General features: G+C 39.6%; 1 protein-coding gene across 1 annotated transcript in view; it reads left to right on the top strand.

Annotated features, from left to right (window-relative positions):
- The window catches only part of LOC123865157 (putative transcription factor SOX-15), a 146504-nt gene that overhangs the window by 20361 nt on the left and 101430 nt on the right, over window positions 1-24713 (top strand). The window contains exon 3 of the mRNA XM_045906023.1: window positions 16166-16551. Coding sequence (XP_045761979.1) covers window positions 16166-16551 — 386 coding nt within the window. The remainder of the gene's footprint in view (window positions 1-16165; window positions 16552-24713) is intronic.

The raw sequence follows: 24713 nt of genomic DNA, 5'->3' as shown, positions 1-24713 counted from the left end.
TGTTCAACAGTCAAAGGTAGCGACGCAGTAAATGCACTTTGTGTTAGGTAATTCCTTATCAGTGCATTCTTATCATTATCACAAGTGCGTCGTCCTTCCACTGATAACCAGATTTGCAATTGCTGAGATAAATGTAATCGGGCGCACGTGGATGGATAATGTAAGAAGAGAATACGAAGAAGAACTGAAGAGTCATTTTTTGATTGGCTTCCTACGAAAATTAATTAATTGCATACGAACTCCTGTCTACTACTACTGATAAATCAATTAAAATAATTTTTAAAGGATTGCGATCTTTTTTAACCCCCGACCCAAAAAGAGGGGTGTTATAAGTTTGACGTAAGAATCTATGTATCTGTCTGTGGCATCGTAGCTCCTAAACTAATGAATCGATTTTTCTTTAGTTTTTTTGTTTGAAAGGTGGCTTGATCGAGAGTGTTCTTAGCTATACCTAATCCAAGAAAATCGGTTCAGCCGTTTGAAAGTTTTATCAGCTCTTTTCTATTTACTGTAACTTTCACTTGTCGGGGGTGTTATAAATTTTTAATTTACACTTGTTCATCTAAACTGTCTAAACTTTAAAAAGAAATGTTCCAGCCTTTCAAGCTTAAACAGTCCAAACGACTGATGTAATAGTTTAGTAATTTCTCATTTTTCTACATGAATAGGTATTATACTTTTAATAATGAGTATAACATTAGATTATTTATTTTTACTAAGAGGGCTCTCTCCGTCACTCGTTTCATACAATCGTAGTTCCAATTTCATTTGAATACTAAGCAACCAAAGTCCATGAAATTTTGCAGACATATTCTAGAAACTAATATCTATGTCTGTGGTTTTCCAGATTTCTGTTAAAATATTCGGTTTCAAAGTTACGCGGTCTTAAAAAATTTCATACAAATCTTTGAGCCCCTGTAATTTTAAAACTACTTATTTTTAGAAAAATCTAAAACACCACAGACACAGATATTAGTTTCTAGAATATGTCTGCAAAATTTCATGGACTTTGGTTGCTTAATATTCAAATGAAATTGGAACTACGATTGTATGAAACGAGTGGAAACGAGTGACGGAGAGAGCCCTGTTAAAACAAAATAATTACGAGTTGAAATGATTTACCGAAACTGTAATGTATTTTTAAAGAAATACGGGAAATTGAATTCAAAGAACATCATTGGAATACTCCTAGCATCATTCATAGAGTAAGTATAAGCGACATTATCAATGCTTTAAAATACGTATATGGAATGAGTTCATGGGCTTTTTACACCAGTATTGAGTTCCCAGGGAAAGATCCAGTTAATAAATGGTATAATAATATGGTATGGCATATTCTAAGTATTTTCGTAGACAGTGGTTTCCACGAAGCTATTGTTTGCAGCTCCCAGTAGCGTTTGTTGATATTGATGCTTTCTGACAATGCCTTGTTTGCTTCTACGCAGATATTTTTAGTTACGGCTGTAATCGACAGTCTTGTCAACTTTAACATATTCATAGTCTACAATATGTATATGAGTATTTTTACAATATGATAGTGTTTTTTGACAAACACTTCAAGGTAAATAAATTTTAAATGCCTTCTGTCCTTTATGTTGTACCTTGTGTGTGTTTTAAATGTCTTCTGGATTCGCACCTGAACCCAGATCGCAAGCAGGAACGCAGGTTCGAATCCTGCCGGTTTCGCAAATTTTGATATGTATTTAAAAACCGGCCAAGTGCGAGTCAGCACTCGCACTGAGGGTTCTGTACTCGGCTATTTTTTCCAACATTTTGCACGATAAATCAAAAACTATCATACATAGAAATAAATAAAAATCTGTTTTAGAAAAACGTAAAGCCCTTTCATATGATACCCCACTTGGTAGGTATAGTTATCTTACTTTGAAAATTGAAACACATTTTTTTTTAATGATGTAACCACAAATTCGTGGTTTTCAATTTATTCCTATGTTTGTGCTATAAGACCTACCTACCTGCCAAATTTCATGATTCTAGGTCAACGGGAAGTACCCTATAGCTAGGTTTATTGACAGACACAACGGGCGGACGGACGGACGGACAGACAGATGGACAGACAGACAGACAACGATGTGATCCTATAAGGGTTCCGTTTTTCCTTTTGAGGTTCGGAGCCCTAAAAACGCACATAACCCCGAAAAGTTAGAGGTTGCGTGCCCGAGATCGAACCCCCAGGATCGTCTTTCGATTAGGAGGCGGACGTCTAGCCACTAGGCTAGGCTTACGAGTAGTATAAACTCTTAATTGGTGATTTTCTGCTCACGTGATCGTTGTAGCTGCAGTTGCCATAAGACTGTAGAACGGTATTTTGCGATAAGCATAATTAAACAAAAAAACATGTTTACAATTTCTTTATTTAGTAAAATTGTCCATTGCTTTCCCAATTTATTAAATTCTAGCTTTATTGTTTGAGCTTTGAGCGGTTTGAAACACAAATCTAAAACGCAATTTCACAGAATAAAAATTGAACAACCAACTGTTGATCATATATTTTTTAACCCCCGACCCAAAAAGAGGGTTGTTATAAGTTTGACGTGTGAATCTGTGTATCTGTCTGTGGCATCGTAGCTCCTAAACTAATGAACCGATTTTAATTTCATTTTTTTTTGTTTGTGAGGTGGCTTGATCGAGAGTGTTCTTAGCTATAATTCAAGAAAATTGGTTCAGCCGTTTGAAAGCTATCAGCTCTTTACTACTTTACTAGTTACTGTAACCTTCATTTGTCGGGGGTGTTATAAAATTTAAATTTACCCTTTTACTTATTATTAGCTATCAAGAAAAGTTAAAGGAGAAAAAAGAATTACGTAGGTAGTAGGATTTCGACAAAAAAGATAATAACAATAATATGACTTCTAGAAGTTTAATTAGAACTTAATAGGTGGAAGGGTAAAAAGGTCCTATTACATTAACTTCTTATAATCAATATAGAAATTAATCTAATCTCCACTAAAGATATATTTCTCTTTTGTAAAACCCGTTCGAAACAACCTGCGCAGACATGTGAACCGTTGATAAGCTATCAGATAAGCGATCTTTATCGGATGCAACGGAGCGAGCACTTCGAAATACCTTCTAGTGCACTAATATTATAGATATTAATTGTTTCTAGTTTAACTACTGATTTTCTACCGGGCTGCAGATTTAAATCTGGAATGAAACAAATCAAAATTATAAAAGTTAGATCTTTTATCATTCATCATCATCATCATCATCAGCCTGTGGATATCCACTGTTGGACATAGGGCTTCCGTAAAGAGCGCCACCACACCCAGTACTCAGCCTTCCCTATGCAGCCACTTCCCGCATTTTCTTTTATAGTTGGTATTTTTGTAGTTTAAGTACCACCTATAATACCTAAGTTTTATTTGTTAAGTAGGCATGTATGCGTATTACAAAAATGGCTACAGAAACTGTACCTACCTACTTATATAAGATAGTAATAATGCTTATCACACAAACTTTTCTTGCAATGGATGCGATAATTATCATGAAACTTTTTTTTTTAATGAAAATATTACAATAAAATTTAAAGCTAGCCTTATCTAATTACTATACAAATCATGCTCGCGTGGAATGGTGCCAAGAATACTGGCTGCATTTCCGCGTTGGACAGCCAGGCTGATCCGTTGCGCAAAAAATGAGCCAGCCCTTCTGTCACCCGATGAGGCTATTGAACGCGGTGAAATGTAACGTAAAAATTTTTTTGCACTAAGACTACATGGCCTCAGGGTCTCCACGGCTATAAAACTATGTATCTCATCATTGAAATATCTTATGTTTCACGTACGAAAAATGACTCATACCTATTTCCCAGTCGGCAAAACCTCCAAATCTTCGGAAGTAGGAAGCGGCGATCATCAAATCGATTGTCAGAGAAAAATCGATATCACACTTTTCAGAGATGGCTCGCGGAACGCTGACGTCGTGTCGTCAACAATGGGCATTGTCTCGGTTTATTTGAAAATAATCGACACATCACCCTGTGGTACGATTTTGATGATCGGTTCGCTGTGTTCAGCGGGTTTGTGAAATATCTGCAGCAGTTGAATCATTAGTGCATTTTTGAGTATCAATTATAGGTAGAGTCAACTAAGCCAAATATCTTCAAAAAGACTTGCAGACTTTCTTGATCAAAGAAGAAATCGGATAGTTCAACCCATATATCGAATAATTTTATGGCATTTCTGCCAAAAGCAGTGCAGCGCACATATTTTATCCATCTAATGTATCGGTAGCAATTCTTTCGTCAATTTTAAACTTAAAAACATGAAAAATATTAAGAAGCGATACAAAAGATGTTAAATTTATTTGACTAGGTTAAAACTGAATTTGACTTAGGTTCATGCCTAAATATTGAGGCATTACAAGACAAAAATACTTCTTTGGAAGGGGTTTAGTTTCCTTCGATTCCAAAGTGATATATTTTTGTTCCTAAGTGCTAAATTTCGTGTGCTTTCGTCTTCTATAAAGAGAGCGTCACTTACCGGGATTTAAATCAAATAAAAGTTTCTATACAACGATCTCCCATCTCTAATTATGACAAAGAAGGTATAGAGCATGCTTTACGTAAGTGTAATCTACTAGGTGACGCCCGCGACTTCGTCCGCGTGGATTTAGGTTTTTCGAAATCCCCTAGGAACTCTTTGGTTTTCCGGGATAAAGAGTAAGTTACCTATGTGCTAATCCAGGATATTATCTATCTCCATTCTGAATTTCAGCCAAATCCGTCCAGTAGTTTTTGCGTGAAGGAGTAACAAACACACACACACACACACACACACACACACACACACACACACACACACACACACACACACACACACACACAAACTTTCGCCTTTATAATATTAGTGTGATCATCGATATTATTATTTACCTCATCTACAGGTAAACAGTCGATCAGATACCTACCATTGTTTTTCTTATAATTTGCGTGCAAACATAAATAAAAACCGCACAATCGAACAGACTCTTAGAAAACGCATTCCGCTCAGTCCAAACAAATCGCTGAGTGAAAACATGTTAGATTTATTGTAAACTTCATTCGTAATCTGTTGAAAATTCTGTTTTTTTAACCCCCGACCCAAAAAGAGGGGTGTTATAAGTTTGACGTGTGTATCTGTGTGTCTGTGTATCTGTGTATCTGTGTATCTGTCTGTGGCATCGTAGCGCCTAAACGAATGAACCGATTTTAATTTAGTTTGTTTTGTTTGAAAGATGGCTTTGATCGAGAGTGTTCTTAGCTATAATGCAAGAAAATCGGTTCAGCCGTTTGAAAGTTATCAGCTCTTTTCTAGTTACTGTAACCTTCACTTGTCGGGGGTGTTATAAATTTTTAATTTACACTTGTATAATCTACGAGTTGACTCATCCTGGCTTCGCACGGGTAGGCTTACCAATTCTAAATATTATTTGTCTAATTCTATCTATGTATAATAAGCTAGCGATCACCCGCGGCTTCGTTTCCGTAGAAATTTCAAAAATTCTGTCTTATTCCTTGTCAACATTTCAAAAGGGAACCTCTGTGCAGCTTTCTAGGTCCAATGGTTTAGGCTGGCCTAAAAACCTACAAGCTTTTGGCTTGTAGGCTTGGCGCAAACCTACCTCACAGTAAAAAAAACTTCTGGATTTCAGCCTCTCTATTCTGCAACATGAATATTTTTTTTTTAGTTTAGGACTACGTCAAAGTTAAGAGTAGAATGTATTTTATTATCCTCGCGATTAAATTTAACTATCGTTTAATTTAAAATCATGTTAAACACGTAGGTGTTAGTGCGTACCTACAGCATGGCTATTATTTTGCAGTCATAAATCAAGGTTTTGATTGAGCTGACTGCTGGCTGAACTTTATTAGAGGACGTCACATAACTTGTCGGTGTTATGTGACTGCGAGAGATTGTCATCTTGAAATGGCGTGTAGAGTCAGCACAATATATTTTCTTTGATATTTTTATTAAAAATGCTTATTTTCATTTCAAATCGGTCGGGTGGGATTTTTTATTCGGGGACGCGAAATTTATGCTGTGCAATAATATGTGTGCATATTGTTGTGAAGTGATCGCATATAAAACTGTATATTTGTTACCCCTCTCGGCCACATTAACGGCCAATAACGCGCTGTTCAACGGCATTTCCCGTTAAACGAAAATGTACCCACGATCAACGTACAACGTCATTCACAATGCCGTTTCGCGTTAGACGATTTTAACCCCAATTGAATTGGGATTAGATGTTAACCGTTCAAGTGTGGCCACTAAGTTTAACGCGTTGATTATCGCGATAATTATGGCGTTGTTGGGCATTGACGTTTATCTTAATGTAGCCGCAACATTATGAGAGACGAGATCTCTGGTACACCCTGAGGAAAATAAGGTAGTTGGTAGTTAATATAGAAATCTCACTGTACTGTAGGTGCCTTCTTCTTCTTCTTCTCTCTGGGCTGGTTTCCGCACTTAAACGTTTCCGTCTGTTGTGCGTGCGTTGCCCCTCCCCGCCGAAGTCTTCACTCCAGCCATCCAAGCTCGCTCCAGAAGCCAAGTAGACCGCCCAGGTTGCCGAGGACTTCATGGAGTGAGGTTGGGGAACCCAAATGGCGTTCTCGTTGTTCTGCCACGACCATGCACTCCAGGAGCACGTGTGTCGGCGTCTCATCGACCTCCATGCAGGCCCTGCACAGAGGACTGTCGGTAACACCTATAACGAAAAGGTGTTTGTTTAGTGGGCTATGCCCTGTTATGAGTCCCACCACCTTCCTAAGTTTACCTTTGTCCAGGCGGAGTAGTTTGTTAGTTTGTCGTATATCTATGTTAGGGAAAGCCTCTTTGGCTTGCCTGCAGTCAGTTGCGTTTGCCCATAATTGGGAATGCTCCTTAAGTGTTAGTTCATGCAACCAAGTTTTATACTCACTGAAGGGTATGGGTACAATAGGCTGAGGCCCTGTCACCTTCAGCGTCGTGGCCTTGCGTGCTAATGCGTCCGCTGCCTCGTTTCCCTGGTCCCCATCATGTCCTTTGACCCACCGTAGGGTGATATCATTCGACATGGCGAGTGTTTCCAGAGCCTTATGGCAGTCTTGTATGAGTTCGGAGGTTGTCCAGAATTTAGCCAAAGCTTTGAGAACAGCTTGGCTATCTGAGTTAATGTTAATCTTAAAGTTTTTTACCTGTCGATTTGCCATTGCTATGGCTGCGGTTGTAATGCCTACACACTCTGCTTGGAAGACAGAGTTGTCCTTACCGAGTGTGTGACTTATTTTCATGTTTAGTTCTTGGCAGTAGGCCCCTGCTCCTGTGCCAGTTTTTGTTTTGGATCCATCGGTGTACACTTCTATTGCATCCCGTGTTGACTTCGTATCTATGTTTATCTCTGGATATATTTTGTATGGTTTGTCCAGTATGTGTTGTTTCCTGGTTCTGTCACATTTCCACTCCAGGCGTGGTTCTTTGGTTATGCTTTGCACTAGAATTTTAGTGTGCCTTGAGTTCTGTTCTTTCCATAGACCTGAGGTTTTCAGTCTCAAGGCTGCGAGCGTTGCTTCTTCTCTGATTTGTAAGTGTAGGGGCGGGATCCCCAGTATGATTTCAAGTGCTGTTGTTGGTGTGGTACTCATGCAGCCTGTAATGGCGAGGCATGCTTGTCGTTGAAATTTCTGTAGTTCTTGCTGGGCGGTCGTAAGAAGAGTTCTCGGCCACCATATCAAAGCGGCGTATGTTAATGAGCTTCTTACTACCGCTAGGTATAACCACTTTATTATCTTTGGTTTAAGCCCCCATTTTTTCCCCAGCATGCGTTTACATTGGTTTAGTATCGTAAGCGATTTATTAATTTTATCTTCTGTATGCCTTTTCCAGCTGAGCTTGCTGTCCAGAGTCACACCAAGGTATTTTACCTCAGTTGACAGTTTGAGGCTTGTGTTGAACAGAGTTGGTGGTTTGGTTAGCTCTATTTTCCTTTTGTTGGTAAACAGAATCATCTCTGTTTTCTTTGGATTTACGGTGAGTTCATTTTCATTGCACCATCTTTCGATTACGCGCAATGCCCGTTGCATGACTTCATATAATGTGTTCTCTAGTTTTCCACTGATTAAGATGGTGAGATCATCAGCATAACCAATGGTGTAAAATCCGCTTGTGTTTAGTTTGTTTATCAAGTCGTCAACTACAAGGTTCCACAAGATTGGTGATAGGACACCTCCTTGAGGGCAGCCTCTCGCTACTATGCCTTTTGTGACTCCGTTGATATCTAGTTGTATGATTCTTAGTTCTAATAATGCTCTTATCCAGCTGCGTATAGTTCTTGGCGCCCCGTATCGTCCCAAGGCCCTGTCTATGCTATTAAAGGTTGTCTTGTCGAAAGCTCCTTCAATATCAATGAAGACACCCAGTGTTGATAGTTTGTTTTCTAGATCATGTTCAATTTTGCCAACAACGGAATGCAGAGCGGTTTCCGTTGATTTGCCAGTGCTGTAAGCATGTTGGTGTGAGTGTAGGGGTACATGTCTTAGGGTTCCATCCCTGAGATACCGATCAACCAGTCTCTCTAGTGTTTTTAGTAGAAATGATGTAAGGCTGATAGGCCTGAAGGACTTTGGTAAAGTGTAGTCACTCTTTCCAGGTTTTGGTAGAAAGACTACCTTTACTTCTCTCCAGGCTGTTGGGATATATTTGTATGCTATACAGGCCTTATATATTATTTCCAGCCATGGTGTCAGTTGAAGTTTTCCCCATTGTAAAAGTGCAGGGAAAATTTTGTCGGTCCCCCCTGATTTAAAAGGGTGAAAGGTGTCAATAGCCCAGCTGATTCTATCTCGCGTGACTGTGTTGTTAGCAAGATCCCAATCCTCATCTGTGGGATGGTGTCCTAGGTTGTGTTCCCAGTCTGCTGAGTCTACTATTCTACAGCCAGGGAAATGCGTTTCAATGAGCGTTTCGCTTATTTCTTTGTCATCCTTCGTGTATGTTCCGTCAGCTTTCCTCAGCGAGCCGAGTGTGCGGGTGTTGTCGTCTGCTAGAATCTTACGTATGCGGGCTGCAGTGTCGTTCGACTCTATGCTTGTACAAAACTTTTGCCACGCGGTTTTGTCTTTTTCTCTGACGCGTTTGTTGTATTTGTATTGGGCTTCCTTGTAGTTGTCCCAATCTTGTTCTTGTCTGGTGTTTTTTGCTCTGTTGAAAAGATGTCTGAGGTTTTTCCTCATTCTTTCCAGATCTGGGCCCCACCAGCTGTTTTTTGGCAGTCGATTTGTGTTGATTTTCTTCAGAGGACAAGCTTGTTCATAACTTGTCTTAATGCACTCCGTTAGTTTGTTTACGTTTTGTTCGATGTTGTCGATATCGTCGATGTCGTTAGGTTTGTTTGTACCTATCTGATGCGTTAGCAAGGTTTTGTATTTTAGTCTGTTAGTTTTCCTTGGATTTCTCTTTGGTGCGTGTTGGGTTATCATCAGATCTAGCTCATAGCATATCCGCCTGTGGTCGGAGAGCGAAGGCTCGTCGCTGACATGCCAGTTCGTTACTTGGTCTGCAGCTCTGGTTGACGCTAAGGTTAGATCGATTATGGTTTGGTACCTACTCGACACGAAAGTCGGTTCAGTGCCCTTGTTAGTAATTGTTAGGTTGGTTGTTAGTAGAAAGTCCATGAGATTCTCACCTCTTTTGTTGTTGGCTGTGCATCCCCACAGGTTGTGATGTGCGTTGCTATCGACAGAGATAATTAGATCTATGTCGTTGTCCTCACAATGTGTTGTGAGGTCCACCAGTTCTTTTGTTGGTATTCGGTCTTCTATGGGCATGTAGAGTGAGACTAGGACCACTGGTCTTGGTGGTAGTCCCACGCCCTGTTGTATTCCATTTTTTATTTTTACTGCTGTCAGATCTCTGGAACAGTATTGTGTTAGTAGTGACGCTGTAATGCAGCGCGGAATGTAAATGCATGTTCTTGGTGCTTCGTCATTGCAATGTGAAAAGATCTTACCATTGCAGCTTCCGAAACCGCATATGGTTTTACCCCTGACCCACGGCTCCTGGATCAGTGCGATGGTCTCGGGTTCAACCTCCAGCTGCCTTCGTAGCGTGGCCGTGGCGAGATGTTTGTGCTGGAGGTTGGTCTGGATGATTTTTATTTTGTCGCCCTCTGCGCCGGTGGTTGTTCGGCGGGGGCTGTTGCGTCTGGAGCGTTGTGTGTCGCCTTCCTCTCCCGTGATTTCGTATTGATCCGGGAGTCCGCCAGCACTTCCTCGATATTGTCTAGGACAGCACTCACGGAAGGCTCAGGTGTCACTGGGAGCTGGCCGGTTGGTCCATCCACATCCATGTCCCGATCCGCATCAGGCTCCTCTCGAGTTTCAGGCGCTGAGTCATGCCCGGGCGGTACATCACTCAGTCCTTCACTCGTGAAGAACCTGATGTAGATGGAGCCCGTGGAATAGGCGACCTTCCTGCCGCGCGCCAGAATCGTTGGCAGCTCTACATTGGGGATTCCTAATATTAGGAACACCCCAGGAGGGCTGCTGGTTGTTCTACGGTAGCTGAACAGGGTCCACTGTGACACTCCGTACCATGGGTTTTGGTGAGATAGGACCTGGTGTAGCTGGCCTATCTCCCCGTCGTAGTCAGGGACATAAAGTCCCGACCTAACCCTGACTGGGATTTCGGTCTGTTTTATCACAGTGAGCCCTGTTCCGCTCCTGGGTGATGTGAGTTTTGGCACCACGTTTATGAGCCAGTTACAGGCTTGGTCATCGTGGCACCACATTTTTAGTACACCCTCGCTGAGGAAGGCCTTACCCTCAAACGCCGGGGCGTATCGGGTTTGGCCTGGTGCCAGAGGCTCGATACAGGCCGCGAAAATCGCCTTCTGTATCTGGGCCTGAATGGCATTCGCCTCATCTTGGGTAAGGTCAACTCTGGGGGTGGTGGTTACAGCGACGCTCAGATGCGATTGGGCTGCTGTGGCATAGGAGCCCTTCGCATCTCGGGTGTGTCTGTCGTCAGTCCGTGCGCGTTTGTGTTCCCCCCTGGGTGAAATCGTGTCGTCAAGTCTGTCTCTTTTCTTGTTCGTCTGACTCGATGACGTCCCGGGGTCCTGTCTGTCTTTTGTCTGTCCCCTGTTCCGCTTCCTAAAGCGCGGGCGTGCCCTCGCTTTAGGTGGGTTCAAGGTCTTTGTTGCGTCTGTTTTATCTGTTGGTTTGTTGGATGTTGTTTTTGTTGTTGTTGTAGTTGGGGGTCGAGCGGTGTTGGAACCGCCAGGGCCCGTTGCGCCCCGCGCCTGGGTTGGGTTCCCGTCGGGGTCAGTGTGACCACCATCGTTCCCCCTGTCCTCGACTGCGGTTTGCCCAGCCCCGACAGTGGTGGTGCTCGACTTCCCCGAGGCATTAGGGTTGCGATCGGGGGCCGATACCTGCCCGCTCGCCTGTTCGCCTGCGGAACAGCCAGGGGTTGCGCCAGTGTCCGCAGAAGGCCGGCCGCCACTTAGTGGGGGTCGTCCCTCGCTTCCACCTTTGCTTCCTCCGGCCAAGTGGCTGGCGTCCGCGCTTGGGCAGTCGGGTTCCTTTCGCTTCCCGCCTCCGTTTTCCCTACCGTCCGTCGGTCTGTTTTTCAATTTGTCCGTCTGTTCGTCTGCCTGTGTGTCCGTTTGTTTTCGTGTCCGTCTGTCTGTCCTGTTCCCCTTGTTTTTCCGTCTTTGCTTGGGGGCCACAAGCGTCCATGTGCTTGCGCTGGCAGGCACAGGGATCGCTTCGGCAAGGGAGGACATGTCCATGTTAGTAGCCGAGGTCGTTGTTTTCATCATTGTCGAACCGATGGTTTGCGGGTCTTTGCCCCCTCCTGATACGGTGGGGCAGCCTGGGCCCTGGGCGCCGTCGGTAGACGTCGCCTGGGTGCCAGGGTGGGATTTGGGCACTGAGCCGCTACCCACCAGGAGACCGAAATTAGTTTTAAGATCCGCCATTTGTTTTTTAAAAGTTTGTGTGTTATCTGAGTAGTGTTTGTGTGTGTCTCTGTGTGTAAGTGAGTGTGGAGTGTGCGGGAGTTTAGGATTAATTGAGGGACTTTTATGATAGGACATTTGGTTTAGGAGTAGGCTGGGGGAACACGGGAAAGGGTTACTTGGACACTGCTCGGTGTTGGGAGTGGTACCGTAGCAGTCCTTCTTGTCCAGGGTCCTGGGGACGCCGGCGATCCGCAACCCCGCCGACCCGCCCGGTTGCATGAAGGGTGCCTCGTATAGCCGAACCAGCGAATGTCTAGGAGCCGCCTGGTATAGGCTACAACCCAGATCATTCGCTAGTTCAGCCACACTGTAGGTGCCTATCGATAAATCATATCAGAAAGACCGATTCGGTTACACGATAAGCATGGCCAGTGTTCAAGTAAAGCACGGAATTCTTAAAATCTCGAGCGGGTGTCGTTTAGCCTGAGCGTCATTATCTCGAGTATCGAGAATATAACGATATCAGGAAACTGTGCAAGCTGACACGTCGTAACGATCGACTCCGATATAGGAGCTAAGTTATGAAGCCTACGCAGAATTTAGTTTAATTTGATGGTATAGGTGTTTAAGAGGGGTCTCTCCGTCACTCGCTCCATACAAACGTAGTTCGTCTCTAACTAGAATACTAACCAATCATACTCAATGGAATTTTGTAGAAACGTTCCGGGAACTAGTAACTATGCCTGTGGTTTTCCAGATTTCCGTTAAAATATTCGGTTTCAAAGTTACGCGGTCTTAAAAATTCACATACTTTTTAAACTCCTGTAATTTTAGATCTACATATTTTTAGAAAAATCTAAAACACCACAGGCACAGATATTAGTTTCTAGAATATGTCTGCATAATTTCATTGACTTTGGTTGCTTAATATTCAAATGAAATTGGAACTACGATTGTATGGAGTAAGTGACGGAGAGAACCTTGTTAAGGTTTTAAGAGGGCTCTCTCCGTCACTCGTTTCCACTCGTTTCATACAATCGTAGTTCCAATTTCATTTGAATACTAAGCAACCAAAGTCCATGAAATTTTGCACATATATTCTAGAAACTAATATCTATGTCTGTAGTTTTCCAGATTTCTGTTAAAATATTCGGTTTCAAAGTTACGCGGTCTTAAAATTTTCATACAAATCTTTGAGCACCTGTAATTTTAAAAATACATATTTTTAGAAAAATCTAAAACACCACAGACACAGATATTAGTTTCTAGAATATGTCTGCAAAATTTCATGGACTTTGGTTGCTTAACATTCAAATGAAATTGGAACTACGATTGTATGAAACGAGTAGAAACGAGTGACGGAGACAGCCCTGTTAACCGAGCATGAATGCTACAGCAATGGCAAACTGTCTAGTTTTTAACCCCCGACCCAAAAAGAGGGGTGTTATAAGTTTGACGTGTGTATCTGTGTGTCTGTGTATCTGTGTATCTGTGTATCTGTGTATCTGTGTATCTGTGTATCTGTGTATCTGTGTATCTGTGTATCTGTCTGTGGCATCATAGCGCCTAAACGAATGAACCGATTTTAATTTAGTTTTTTTTGTTTGAAAGGTGGCTTGATCGAGAGTGTTCTTAGCTATAATCTAAAAAAATTGGTTCAGCCGTTTAAGAGTTATCAGCTCTTTTCTAGTTTTCTTGTAGAAAAGAAGGTTATATAACCGTTAGGTTCATAATATTATGTCAATTGACAAATGTCAAGCTGTCAAGCTGTCAAGATGGACGTTGCCTAGATACATAATTATTTATTTGAAAATGATGTTTTGGAAAACTCAAATACTTTGGATCGTCGGGGGTGTTATAAATTTTTAATTTACACTTGTTGAAGGATGTCCTGAGCCATATCTAGGGTTTCTTCGGTCACACTCTACGATATTGGGATCAATGTTTCCATGCTATGACGTGCTGCGCCCATTTCTCCTTCAACTTAGCAAGCCGCAATTCGAGCTGGGAATGTCGACGACTGGTTCCTATAGATTTCCGCAATTCTGATTTAATTTGCTTTTGAATGTGTATAGTTTTTCTCAATAATGGGAGGCATAATTTTTGGCCTACGGAATCACAAAATACGAGAGTCTGGAAGTAAAACGAGTCTAAGATTAAACGCGCTACCCTGAAAAAATTCAGGGCTCTGATATTTCTATGAAATTCATTCATTATACCTTTTAAGTTTGTCCGATTTTAATTTTATTTCATAGTAAAGTACCCAGGGAGTGGCATTTGTAGAGCCAATCCGCAAACGGCGTCATCTTTCAAAAAAACGCTGATAGTTTGCGATGCTCCAATTATAAATTCACTTTTAATTATTATTTACCTACCAGTGCGAATTTTATTCGTAATTTCTAGGAATAGAGGCCACACAGTTACACCTACCACATAACATTAGCCATAAAAATGTTGCCACACAGAGGGTAACGTGAGCCGATATGCGATTCCAAAATTAAAGGAAATTGCCGGCTATCGCACCAACATGACACCCAGCTTTCGCAGAATATCAGTACTGGCGCCTCAGTGGGAACTTTGGAACCAATATACCTACATAACTTGAGCCTTTTGTGCTAAACTGTTTTCTGTCAACAAGTTCACTTGATTGAAATAATAATAATATAACGTAGACCCCATCCTCCAAAAAAAACCGGCCAAGTGCGAGTCAGACTTTTAATTTTTTTTTGTGATGTAACCCTAAATTCACGGTTTTCGGATTTTTCCCTTTACTTGTGCTGTAAGACCTACCTACCTGCCTAATATCATGATTCTTGGTCAACGGGAAGTACCCTATAGGTTTTTAATAAACACGACAAACGGACAGACAGACAGACAGACAACAAAGTGATCAAATAAGACTTCCGTTTTTCGTTTTGAGGTACGGAACCCTAAAAAAGGATTTTGAGAAAACATATAGGTAAATATACGCAGACGATCTTGTGGCCACAAGCTAGGTTTACACATTATCATACGCTTCACAATCCATCAGATTGCAAATGATGCTGTCGAAGACGTAACGCGGTTGCTGAAAAGTTGCCTATTCAGTCTTACTTTACTTATACTCGGGTTGTAAGATTCAGCAATACAGATGTGAGAAAATGACGATAATAATAGGAATCAAAATTTATACAAGTGTAAATTAAAAATTTATAACACCCCCGACAAGTGAAGGTTACAGTAACTAGAAAAGAGCTGATAACTTTCAAACGGCTAAACCGATTTTCTTGAATTATAGCTAAGAACACTCTCGATCAAGCCACCTTTCAAACAAAAAAAAAACTAAATTAAAATCTGTTCATTACTTTAGGAGCTACGATGCCACAGACAGATACACAGATACACACGTCAAACTTATAACACCCCTCTTTTTGGGTCGGGGGTTAAAAACAGTTGTCAATTTAGTGGTTTGCTAGTTAGAATTTAGTTTAGGATAGATTTTTTTCTAGAATATTCTTCTTTGATAAAGTGGAAATATCGTTTTAAGAACTCCTAGGTACCAACATGCGTATCACAAGAAATATGCTCGTAAGTAACTTCAAGAAGAATGAAGTGAAATCGCGGGAACAATACGCGATGTTCCCACAGTGGCGCCTCTTGCGGTATTCCGAGAAAACTTGCCATCGCATGTAGGTGCACGGTACTTTCCTTTGATTTTGAAATCGAGAGACAACCTGTGACCGAACAATTTACGTATTATACAGATGGATTACGAGCCGCCAGCTTTGCTGGTGTCGCAAAAGCAATCTATGGGAGGCTATACGGCAGTGACTAGAATCACATCATATCGACAAATATTTGCCGTCTGTTCTGCCATGATGCCGTGTAGAAACCAATTATAGGCGTGGGTTTAGTAAAAACTGCGATACCAGGGCCATTTTAGACTGTATCGTCTCTCATCTTCGTAAGATCTCAGTCTGAATAAAAGCCTGCCAAGTGCGAGTCTGAGTCGCGCACCGAGAGTTCCGTACTCAAGTATTTTTTCCGACATTTTGCACGATGATTCCTGAAAGGTGCTGCAAATGTTCATGGGTGGCTGTAATCATTTAACATCAGATGGGTTCACCTGCTCGTTTGCTGGCTATATTTTATAAAAAAAAAAGACACCAGCATCATCAGCTATTTGCTCCCATTTATTTATTTATAATAATAATAACCAATTATCTCTCTTCCACAGTATGATGGATTCCGGTGGAGGGGGCATCGAATCACCACCAACCTACCACAGAAGCTACGAGCAATACGTCCAAGGAGCAGTAGACAATAGCACCGATTCCGTCCAAGAGCAGACCAGTCCAGAACTAGTCGTCTGGTCTACCCTTCCCTATGGCTTGGATTACAGAGCCCAGTATGATTATAGAAGTCCATATGAAACTAGAGACTATTCCCCTCAGCAATACGCTCGTGCTCCGTTTACTACCAAAATGGGACAGGCGAAGGCTTTAAAGGAAGCCAGGATACGAAGACCCATGAACGCCTTCATGGTGTGGGCGAAGGTGGAGCGGAAGAAACTGGCTGATGAGAACCCAGATCTCCATAATGCAGATTTAAGTAAAATGCTAGGTAAGTGATTATATCCACTTTTTTAAAGCTTACGTTGTAGAAAACTTGTGATTTTCTGCTAACTTTCCAGCTTGTGTTTAATACATTGTCTCATATTTAATACATTCCATCACAGTTTTCAAAATCCATTAGGTTCATACATTATAGTTCAGTTAATGAGTACAAAAACGATGTACGATCCTAGTCATGTAACAGGAACAGAAAGTTAATTACTGTACGAAAAGAGTTGCTCACTATTTGGAAGTTTTTTTCCCCGGATTTTGGAAACCCAAATCCATGCGGATGAAATCGCGGGCATCAACTAGTATAGGAACACATTCTGAATAGGTACCTGTAACTGCTAATTTAATATAACCAATATTTCATTTGATACTAAAGGAGCGAAGTTAAACCCTTTGTCGATGACTCATCACAAACAAGCAGCCTTCGCTGCAGACGATTTGAATTTCAAATTCGGGACGACTAGCTCAAAAAATTCTTAACCATTTAACATCTATCACACCGAGCTATTTGTATTAGCATATTATTATTTCTTCTAATGTATTTCGTGGTTTTTAATTTACATTGTCAATGTTCGGAGAAAACCATATTTTCATTTAGATAATTTTAGGCTTTGAACTCTACTTATTTATTAAGAGGTAAGTTCCCAAAAGTTTATAATTTATCTATGGTAACTTAAAAAGTATGCTATCTGTTAGCTTTATCATAACAATTACCCTTTATGCTTATATTGACGTGTACGATCATGTTTCAGATAGGTACTTTTCTTTTAACTTATTTGCAATTCCTTGTTAGTAAGTTTTAAAAGGATTTAAAAAATGCACTAAAACCTATGTCTATGCTGTAGAACGATATCGAAATACTACAGCCACATACTCCGCAGTCAATATGAGCACCGCTGCACTAATAGCTTCATTAGAAGCTGGAGCAATCAGGCACTAATGAAGTTAGTGTAAACTGCTAAACGGTACAAATATCTAATTTTTTCCTCACATTCTTTAATCAAGTCTTGCTTAAGGCTAGAAACATACCAATAACACGTAACGTGAGCTAATTCAAATCAACTGGTATTAATTTCTATGACTAGAATACAACGATGTTTTTTTACCCGACTGTGGCAAAGCCAAAAGGAAGGGTTATGATTTTAGCAGTCTATGTATGTATGTATGTATGTGGGTATGTATGTTTGTATCCAGATTCTGTGTGTTCCACCGTAGCGCCTGAACTACTAGGCCGATTTTGATGAATGAGGTGTCAATCGATTCGTCGTAAAAGTCCGGGTGACATAGGCTACACTTTATACGAAATAAATTTACCTAACGGATGTTACATGAAAAAAGGGGGGTCTCCAAATTTTTTTTGCTATTGTATCGAGGGGGATTGTCAAATGAAAGAGGAAAAAATTCTGAGTTTTTTAGTTTTCAACTTTATCTTGTTAAAAACTATACAGGCATGCGCTTGACTGCTATTACACCAGAGTAGGTGATTATGCAGCCTAGGTAAAGCACGCTAGCCTAGAAGTTGTCTATTCACTCTTCTTTGGGGTTTTCCAACTATGTGAGGTAGCCATTCCAACACCTTGGAACCCTACCCTATTGATCGAACCCATTATATAAAAGCTATTAGTTTAAAAACTGATATATCATATGGATCAAATGTAGCTATTGTGATGAAAAAGCTGTCACCGATTTTGGAGGTCACATAAAGAATTGGTATCAAAAAAAATTAGAACATTCTAGATGACTGGGAGGAGCTACTGAGACAAAGCAGCTGTCAGCTCAGCTGTTCACAAATCTAAAGCTCTCTTATTATACATGATATCGTTATAATTATAATTACCGCGACCTTTACAACTTTCTCCTGCCCGTGTACATGAACCCGGCTCACTACGCAATGTAATATAACCCGGACACTCGAGCGCACAAGTCACATCATTTAAATATGTACATTTACGTTTTTTTAATTTTCATCTAAAGAGCTGAGTCACTAGTGTGACTATGTGGCTCTCGTGAGTCTAACATAAAACTAGATCAAAATAAGATTTACAAATTATTTCTACTTATATACTTTTTCTGCGATTGTACTGCAGAAATAAAACCAATCTTTGTAATCAAGAAGAATAATTATTTTTTGCCAACATTTTATAACCAACCTTAGAAAAAATATATACACGTAATATTTATCTACTTTTTCTAAAATCTTTCGTATTTAAGTAAATATTAATCGTAATTTTTATTTGTCAATTCTTAATGTGTTTCACAATATACTTGCTTAGTTAATAATATAAGAGTTCCAAATCATTCAGATATTTAACTTTTTAATTTGACATCGATATGATGAACCTAATGATGTGTCAGCAGAAACATCAATTAATATTATCCATATTTGTGTCTCGCATCAAATCTCATTCGTCATTCCCCCAAATCAGGCCATGACTAACGGTACTATAACTCTTTTGCCTACGACTGTACTCGAGGTTAGATATGGCAAGTCATTATGGCGTTTGAGCGTGGGTGGTACGATCCTATCTTTCTTAATGAAATAAAACTCGTATAAAAAAAATAAAAGCCTCTACCCGTAAATAGTAACTACATTTTTGTTAAACAATTACTTTTTAAAACAAATACGGTCGTATATCATATGACACGTGCGTTTTGTACTCTGTGGCGACCAAGTTACAGTTGCACTTGAAAACTTGCTTGTTAAAGTTTCGTGTTCTTATGTCTTATGTTTATAAGGGTGTATTTTCGATGGTGTTTTGCATCGTAACTGTTGGCGACAAGTGGTTTAATATTACACTATTATTCATACGTTTCCAATGAGTAATGTGTGTAAGTTATCGACCAAAATATGGGATTACCGATGGCTTACGTGTCGCGTTCCGTTGACTCCTTAGTGACGGTTATCAGCTAACTTCGTATTAGTTTCCACTGTAATACCCCAGCGGTAAATTAGTTTATATGATACTAAGACATTTTATAAATATGTAAATAATAAATCATTATTAAATAATTTTCTTTATCAACATACAAAAGACAAAAAGTAAAATAACTGAATAATGAAGGTGTGCCGAACTATTTGGGTCCGGATAGGTATGTTGAGATCCAAAAACTCATCATTGGATTACGCAAGTTCTGGGCCCTGGCCCACCTCCTGGAAAATATTTTTACCAAAGTTGGGCAACCTTCCCAGAAGGAAGATACCAACAATCAGCAAAGAAATTGGGCATTCGGTGAACATGTAAGACGCACTGCAGTATCTATCTGGGAAAATTCATAATTATGCATTATTATATTGCACCTTTATGATGATGAAGAACACCCTCTTGTATCGGTATTAAAACTGACAAGTATAGAAATACTGCCGGCCGTGAAGATGCTTAGGAGACTGGGGAAACTTTCAAGGTTTCCAGATTTGCATCGCAAGTGCTAATTATTATCTAGACAAGATTATTCAACAGATGGTCCACATACATAGGTCTCTTGAAGGGATTTCCAAACTCCGTGGGCGGCTTATGTGGCCCAGCAACTCCCTGTCAAACCTTTTGTTATCGTCTATCCGTCTTAGTGGTAAGCATCTAAAACACGGCTCTTTCCAACAAGTGATCTGATTCTGAAAATTCTTTCACTGATAGATATGAGTAATAACATCACCCCAGGGTACTATACATATAAGCGATAAATGATATCACGCAAACGAAGTCACGAGCAAAAGCTGGTAAGTAGGTACAATTTTAGCAGAAGCTTCTCCTGAGCTTGTGATTGCATACGTGAGAAAAGCGTTAGTTACATTTCATATCACATGTGTTTTCAGTCCAGACCAACTTGGGAAACCCAATAGTGGCCATGGATCACATGTTATTTGTTGCATAATACTTAGATACAAGAGTGACGTGGTCTAGTTACACTTGTTACAGCATCGAATAGGTATAGGTATCTATTGGTTAAGTAGTGTTGGCTTAATTCCACGACTGAATGGGAACCCTATCAAAATCGATTTTTGGCAAATCATTAATTTTGAATAAAGAAAAATCGATTTTTATTTAATCGATTCTTTTCCATTAATCTCACATACCAACTGCACAAGACTTAGTAATTCTTATTTCTGACAGCTTTCATTGCATCGTATTGTTTTCTCATTGATTTTGAAAGAGCCACCCCTAGATTTCCTCCCGATAATTAATTAATTCGGTATCATCGATTGGCATTTATCCTTTGGGTTGCTGATTTGACTTCGTTTTTTTTGCACGATGTTCTCCTCCACAGTTGGACATTTTACTTAAATATTATACAATGCTTAGGTACCTCAGTATATATGTATGTATATATAAATAAGTGGAACATTTATTATTTTAATGTTAGGTATAAACTGACGGTATTTACGATTTGCGGTTTAACATCCTTGCAAGTTAGGTATTTGAGGTTTAGTTTAATATTTTCATTTTATTGTTTTATTGCTAAAACGATAATTTTTATATACCTTTATCTGTACCTAGTATATTATAATATTACGAACATTTCCTCAACATATGAGTGTAACTATTATACTTAGAACACACAGTTTATGTATATATACAAATTGCAAGATTGTGTTTGTCTATCAGTTATTTACCTACCTACTACCCTACTCGTAGCTATTATTATCTATTACTGATTTTTAAGTGATAATCTACTTTTCTCGTAGATATAACTGAATTTTTCATTTTTAATTAGATTTTATTGTATCAAATATAACTAAAACAACCCTCCTGGCACAGTGATGTTCGCTATGGTCTTATTAGTGGGAGGTCCCGGGTTAATTTCTCTGGTCTGGGTCTGGTGGGAGACTTCGGCCGTGGCTAATTACTACCTATTAGTGAAAATTACGTGAAAAGTACTGGAGTCTCGGTCCAAAGCTTGTATGATGATAAAGAAAAACACTCGAACAGATGTAGGTATGGCTACATAATAGTCATAATGTTTGTAAATAAAACTAGGGGTTCCCCATATCGTCTCTGTTTTCAATAATAACAAAATCATCCTATACAACAAAATAAATTATTTTATTCAGAACTGTTAATTTTTGAAGTGAAGGGAATTCACACCACTCTGGCTCTTCAGTTAAGAGAAGTTTCCCTAGCTCGCTCCCCAGCGCTCTTCATACAAACGTAGTTTAGTAAAAATTTGAATATTATTAAACTCAATAAAATTTTGCAGACATATTATAGAACTGATCTGTCTGTTTTGCAACGGGCTCAAACATTTCAAATCATTGAAACTACATATTTTAACGGGAATCTTGCAAACCACAGATACAGATATTTTTCTAGAAAGTTCTATAAAAATTTATTGAGTATGTTGGTTAGTATTCAAACGGGAACCAAACTATGAACCTATCTACTAGAGGTTTGTATGGAGCGCGCTACGAATAAACACCTCTTAAAAATGAGAAACTTTTAATCTTAGCTTACCTATAATAAATACTAAGTAGGTACTAGCTGATGCCCGCGAATTCGTCCGCGTGGATTTAGGTTTTAAAATCCCGTGGGAACTCTTTGATTTTCCGGGATGAAATCATTCTCCAGGTCCTTAACTAAATCCATGCAAGAAATCACGCCATATTATACAAGGTGTTAGAAAATATACCTAATATCCGTAACTTCCCGGCAAGCTGAGGTCATGACCAATGTGACATACGTTCGAGTACCTACTCCATATTTACCAAAGAAATAGTAGGTAAACCTCGCAGCGTGAGGACCGTGGGAGATAATATGAGGACTTAAAGAATTTGTGTAAAACTCCAATGTAACAACCCTACAAACAGCTGATCGCGGAAATGAACACTATAACTACATTTAAATACCATTGGTGTGGAAGTTTTCCATCTCGATGTTTTCCTAATTGTCGCAAATAAATAATGCTATAAAATTGCTCTGGCCATAACACGTGAAGTCGTTTCATTAAATCATGTCGTAACCTTGGAAGTTACCATAATTTATTTAATCTGTCGTATTTGCATATATTAGTTATTTGCTATTTTAAGATTACTAACATCTTAATACTAAGTTGATGATTTGTTCATTTGCTAACGTTCGTAATATTTAGTAACTTATAGGTACGGCCTGCAGGCTCTTGCTACATGTACTTAACAAGACACGAATTATAATACCTACCCCTGATTTCTGAATAGCATAATTACAATAATTTCAACTTGCTCTAGTGGCCCGCCCGCTGTAAACGCGTGGGATACTCACTTGAAGCGGACCCCAACCATCGAGTGGCTAGATTGCGACAAACTCGCTTGCTGCGCATTTTTTGCAATTGTATGTTGCCACTGTTAAATGTGTGTACAGCGTATGACTTTGAGCTCATATCCGAATGTTTATTCTTTTGCTGTGCTGTGTCGTGTAAGCGAGCTACGACTCTGAACAATGCTGTCAGTTTGACTTTTCAGTGGTCAGGGAGCACGGTACTTATTGCCCTCGCCAATTCAAGACGAGCCAAACCAAAGAACGGGGCACTACCTCCCTTTTCTGGAATAAAATATATAGGTACATTATACATATTCTTAAATATCATAGTATACCTTACATTACTTCCAATTCCAATTACTTGGAATGTCATTTGCAATTAAAATCTTCGAACGTTTAAATTCCTACCACGAAGCGGCCTTGCTCTATCAAGTCATCATGAATTGGTTAAATTGCATATCAATTTTAACCCGTACGTGGCCGACATCACGCTCATTCGCAAGTGATAATTTATCTTGATAAATAAAATATATCCTAAATTCCTAAGCAATCACCATCAGCAATATAATTCGATCATATCTCTAGACCTCATCCGGACTGAAGAAGTTGCAAGCAGCATTTATTTGGTACATAGATAACTTGCATCCCGGTGATGGATATAGGCTAATTTTTGTCCCAGAAAATCAAAGTTCCCACTGAATTTTTAAAAACCTTGACCGTAAAAATTGTTGCAAGAGTCTAGTTGCGGTCTAGATCTAGTAGGTAGGTAGGTATTATCCAAGTAAAACATTATTTTTAACCCCCGACCCAAAAAGAGGGGTGTTATAAGTTTGACGTGTGTATCTGTCTATCTGTTTGTGGCATCGTAGCCCCTAAACGAATGAACCGATTTTAATTTAGTTTTTTTTATTTGAAAGGTGACTTGATCGAAAGTGTTCTTTAGCTATAATCCAAGAAGGTTCAGCCGTTTGAAAGTTATTTACTTTTTTGAGAGTTTTGTGTCGGGGGATTTTAAATTTTGAATTTGTACCTACTTGTGCTAGGATTAATTTTGAAGTCGGGAGCATTTGCAATTTACTATTAACTTCTTATACCTAGGAAGTATCAATCGAGAAGTTGTTATTCAGCGGCGTCCTCAGTAATACCACGTCGCGGCCTTGGGCTATCCTCATCATTAATTGGTTAAATTGCACGCCATTTAAGGGGAGGCGATACTAATAATGGTATCCTTGTCCACGTGCCTCTGATCATACTGAGTGCATAATTATATACCTTATCGCCTTAACCATAACTGAAGATCATCATTGAATTAGTCATAAAGTCATGGAAATTATTATTTTTCGTTACGTTTATTTGCTTGTCCGTACAACTCCTAATATTTAGTAGTTATACATATACTTAGAGAGATTATTTAGATTTTTTAAGGTTTTCTATAAGGAGTAGGTTACACAGTAGTGGCTTGCACAGTTTCGAAGTCAGGGTAACTTTAATTAGAAAGGTTACATATTTGTTTCAACTTGAATAAGCAATGATTTTATGACTTTTTGACGTGCACGCCACTATTAGACAGATCCAGCTGAAACTGAGGCTTTCTACCAGAAGGCTTCTTTTTATCATCAAGTGAATATCGCATTCGTAGGTAGGTAAGTATATCTACTCTAGGCTATCCTATAAATGTTTCACAAATAAAAATATTTTTAAAATAAAATCAAAAATATTTCATACTTGCTCAAAATAACGTCTCAAATATAATTCCACGTAGGTATAAAAAAAGGATTGTTACCCAGATTGACTCGTCCAGCAGTGAACAGCGGCGCGGTGTGACAGAGCAGAAAATTTGCATGTCACTAATACGACACGCTTCAATCGGTGAACATTATTGCATTTTTTATATCCCTGCGAGTGTGTGTAGAGCTTTTGCAAACTCACGCAT

The sequence above is a fragment of the Maniola jurtina genome, chromosome 5 (genome assembly GCF_905333055.1).
Source record: "Maniola jurtina chromosome 5, ilManJurt1.1, whole genome shotgun sequence".
Classification (NCBI taxonomy): Eukaryota; Metazoa; Arthropoda; class Insecta; order Lepidoptera; family Nymphalidae; genus Maniola; species Maniola jurtina.
The sequence above is the reverse complement of the archived record's forward strand: the minus strand, read 5'-3'. Positions and strand labels throughout refer to the sequence as shown.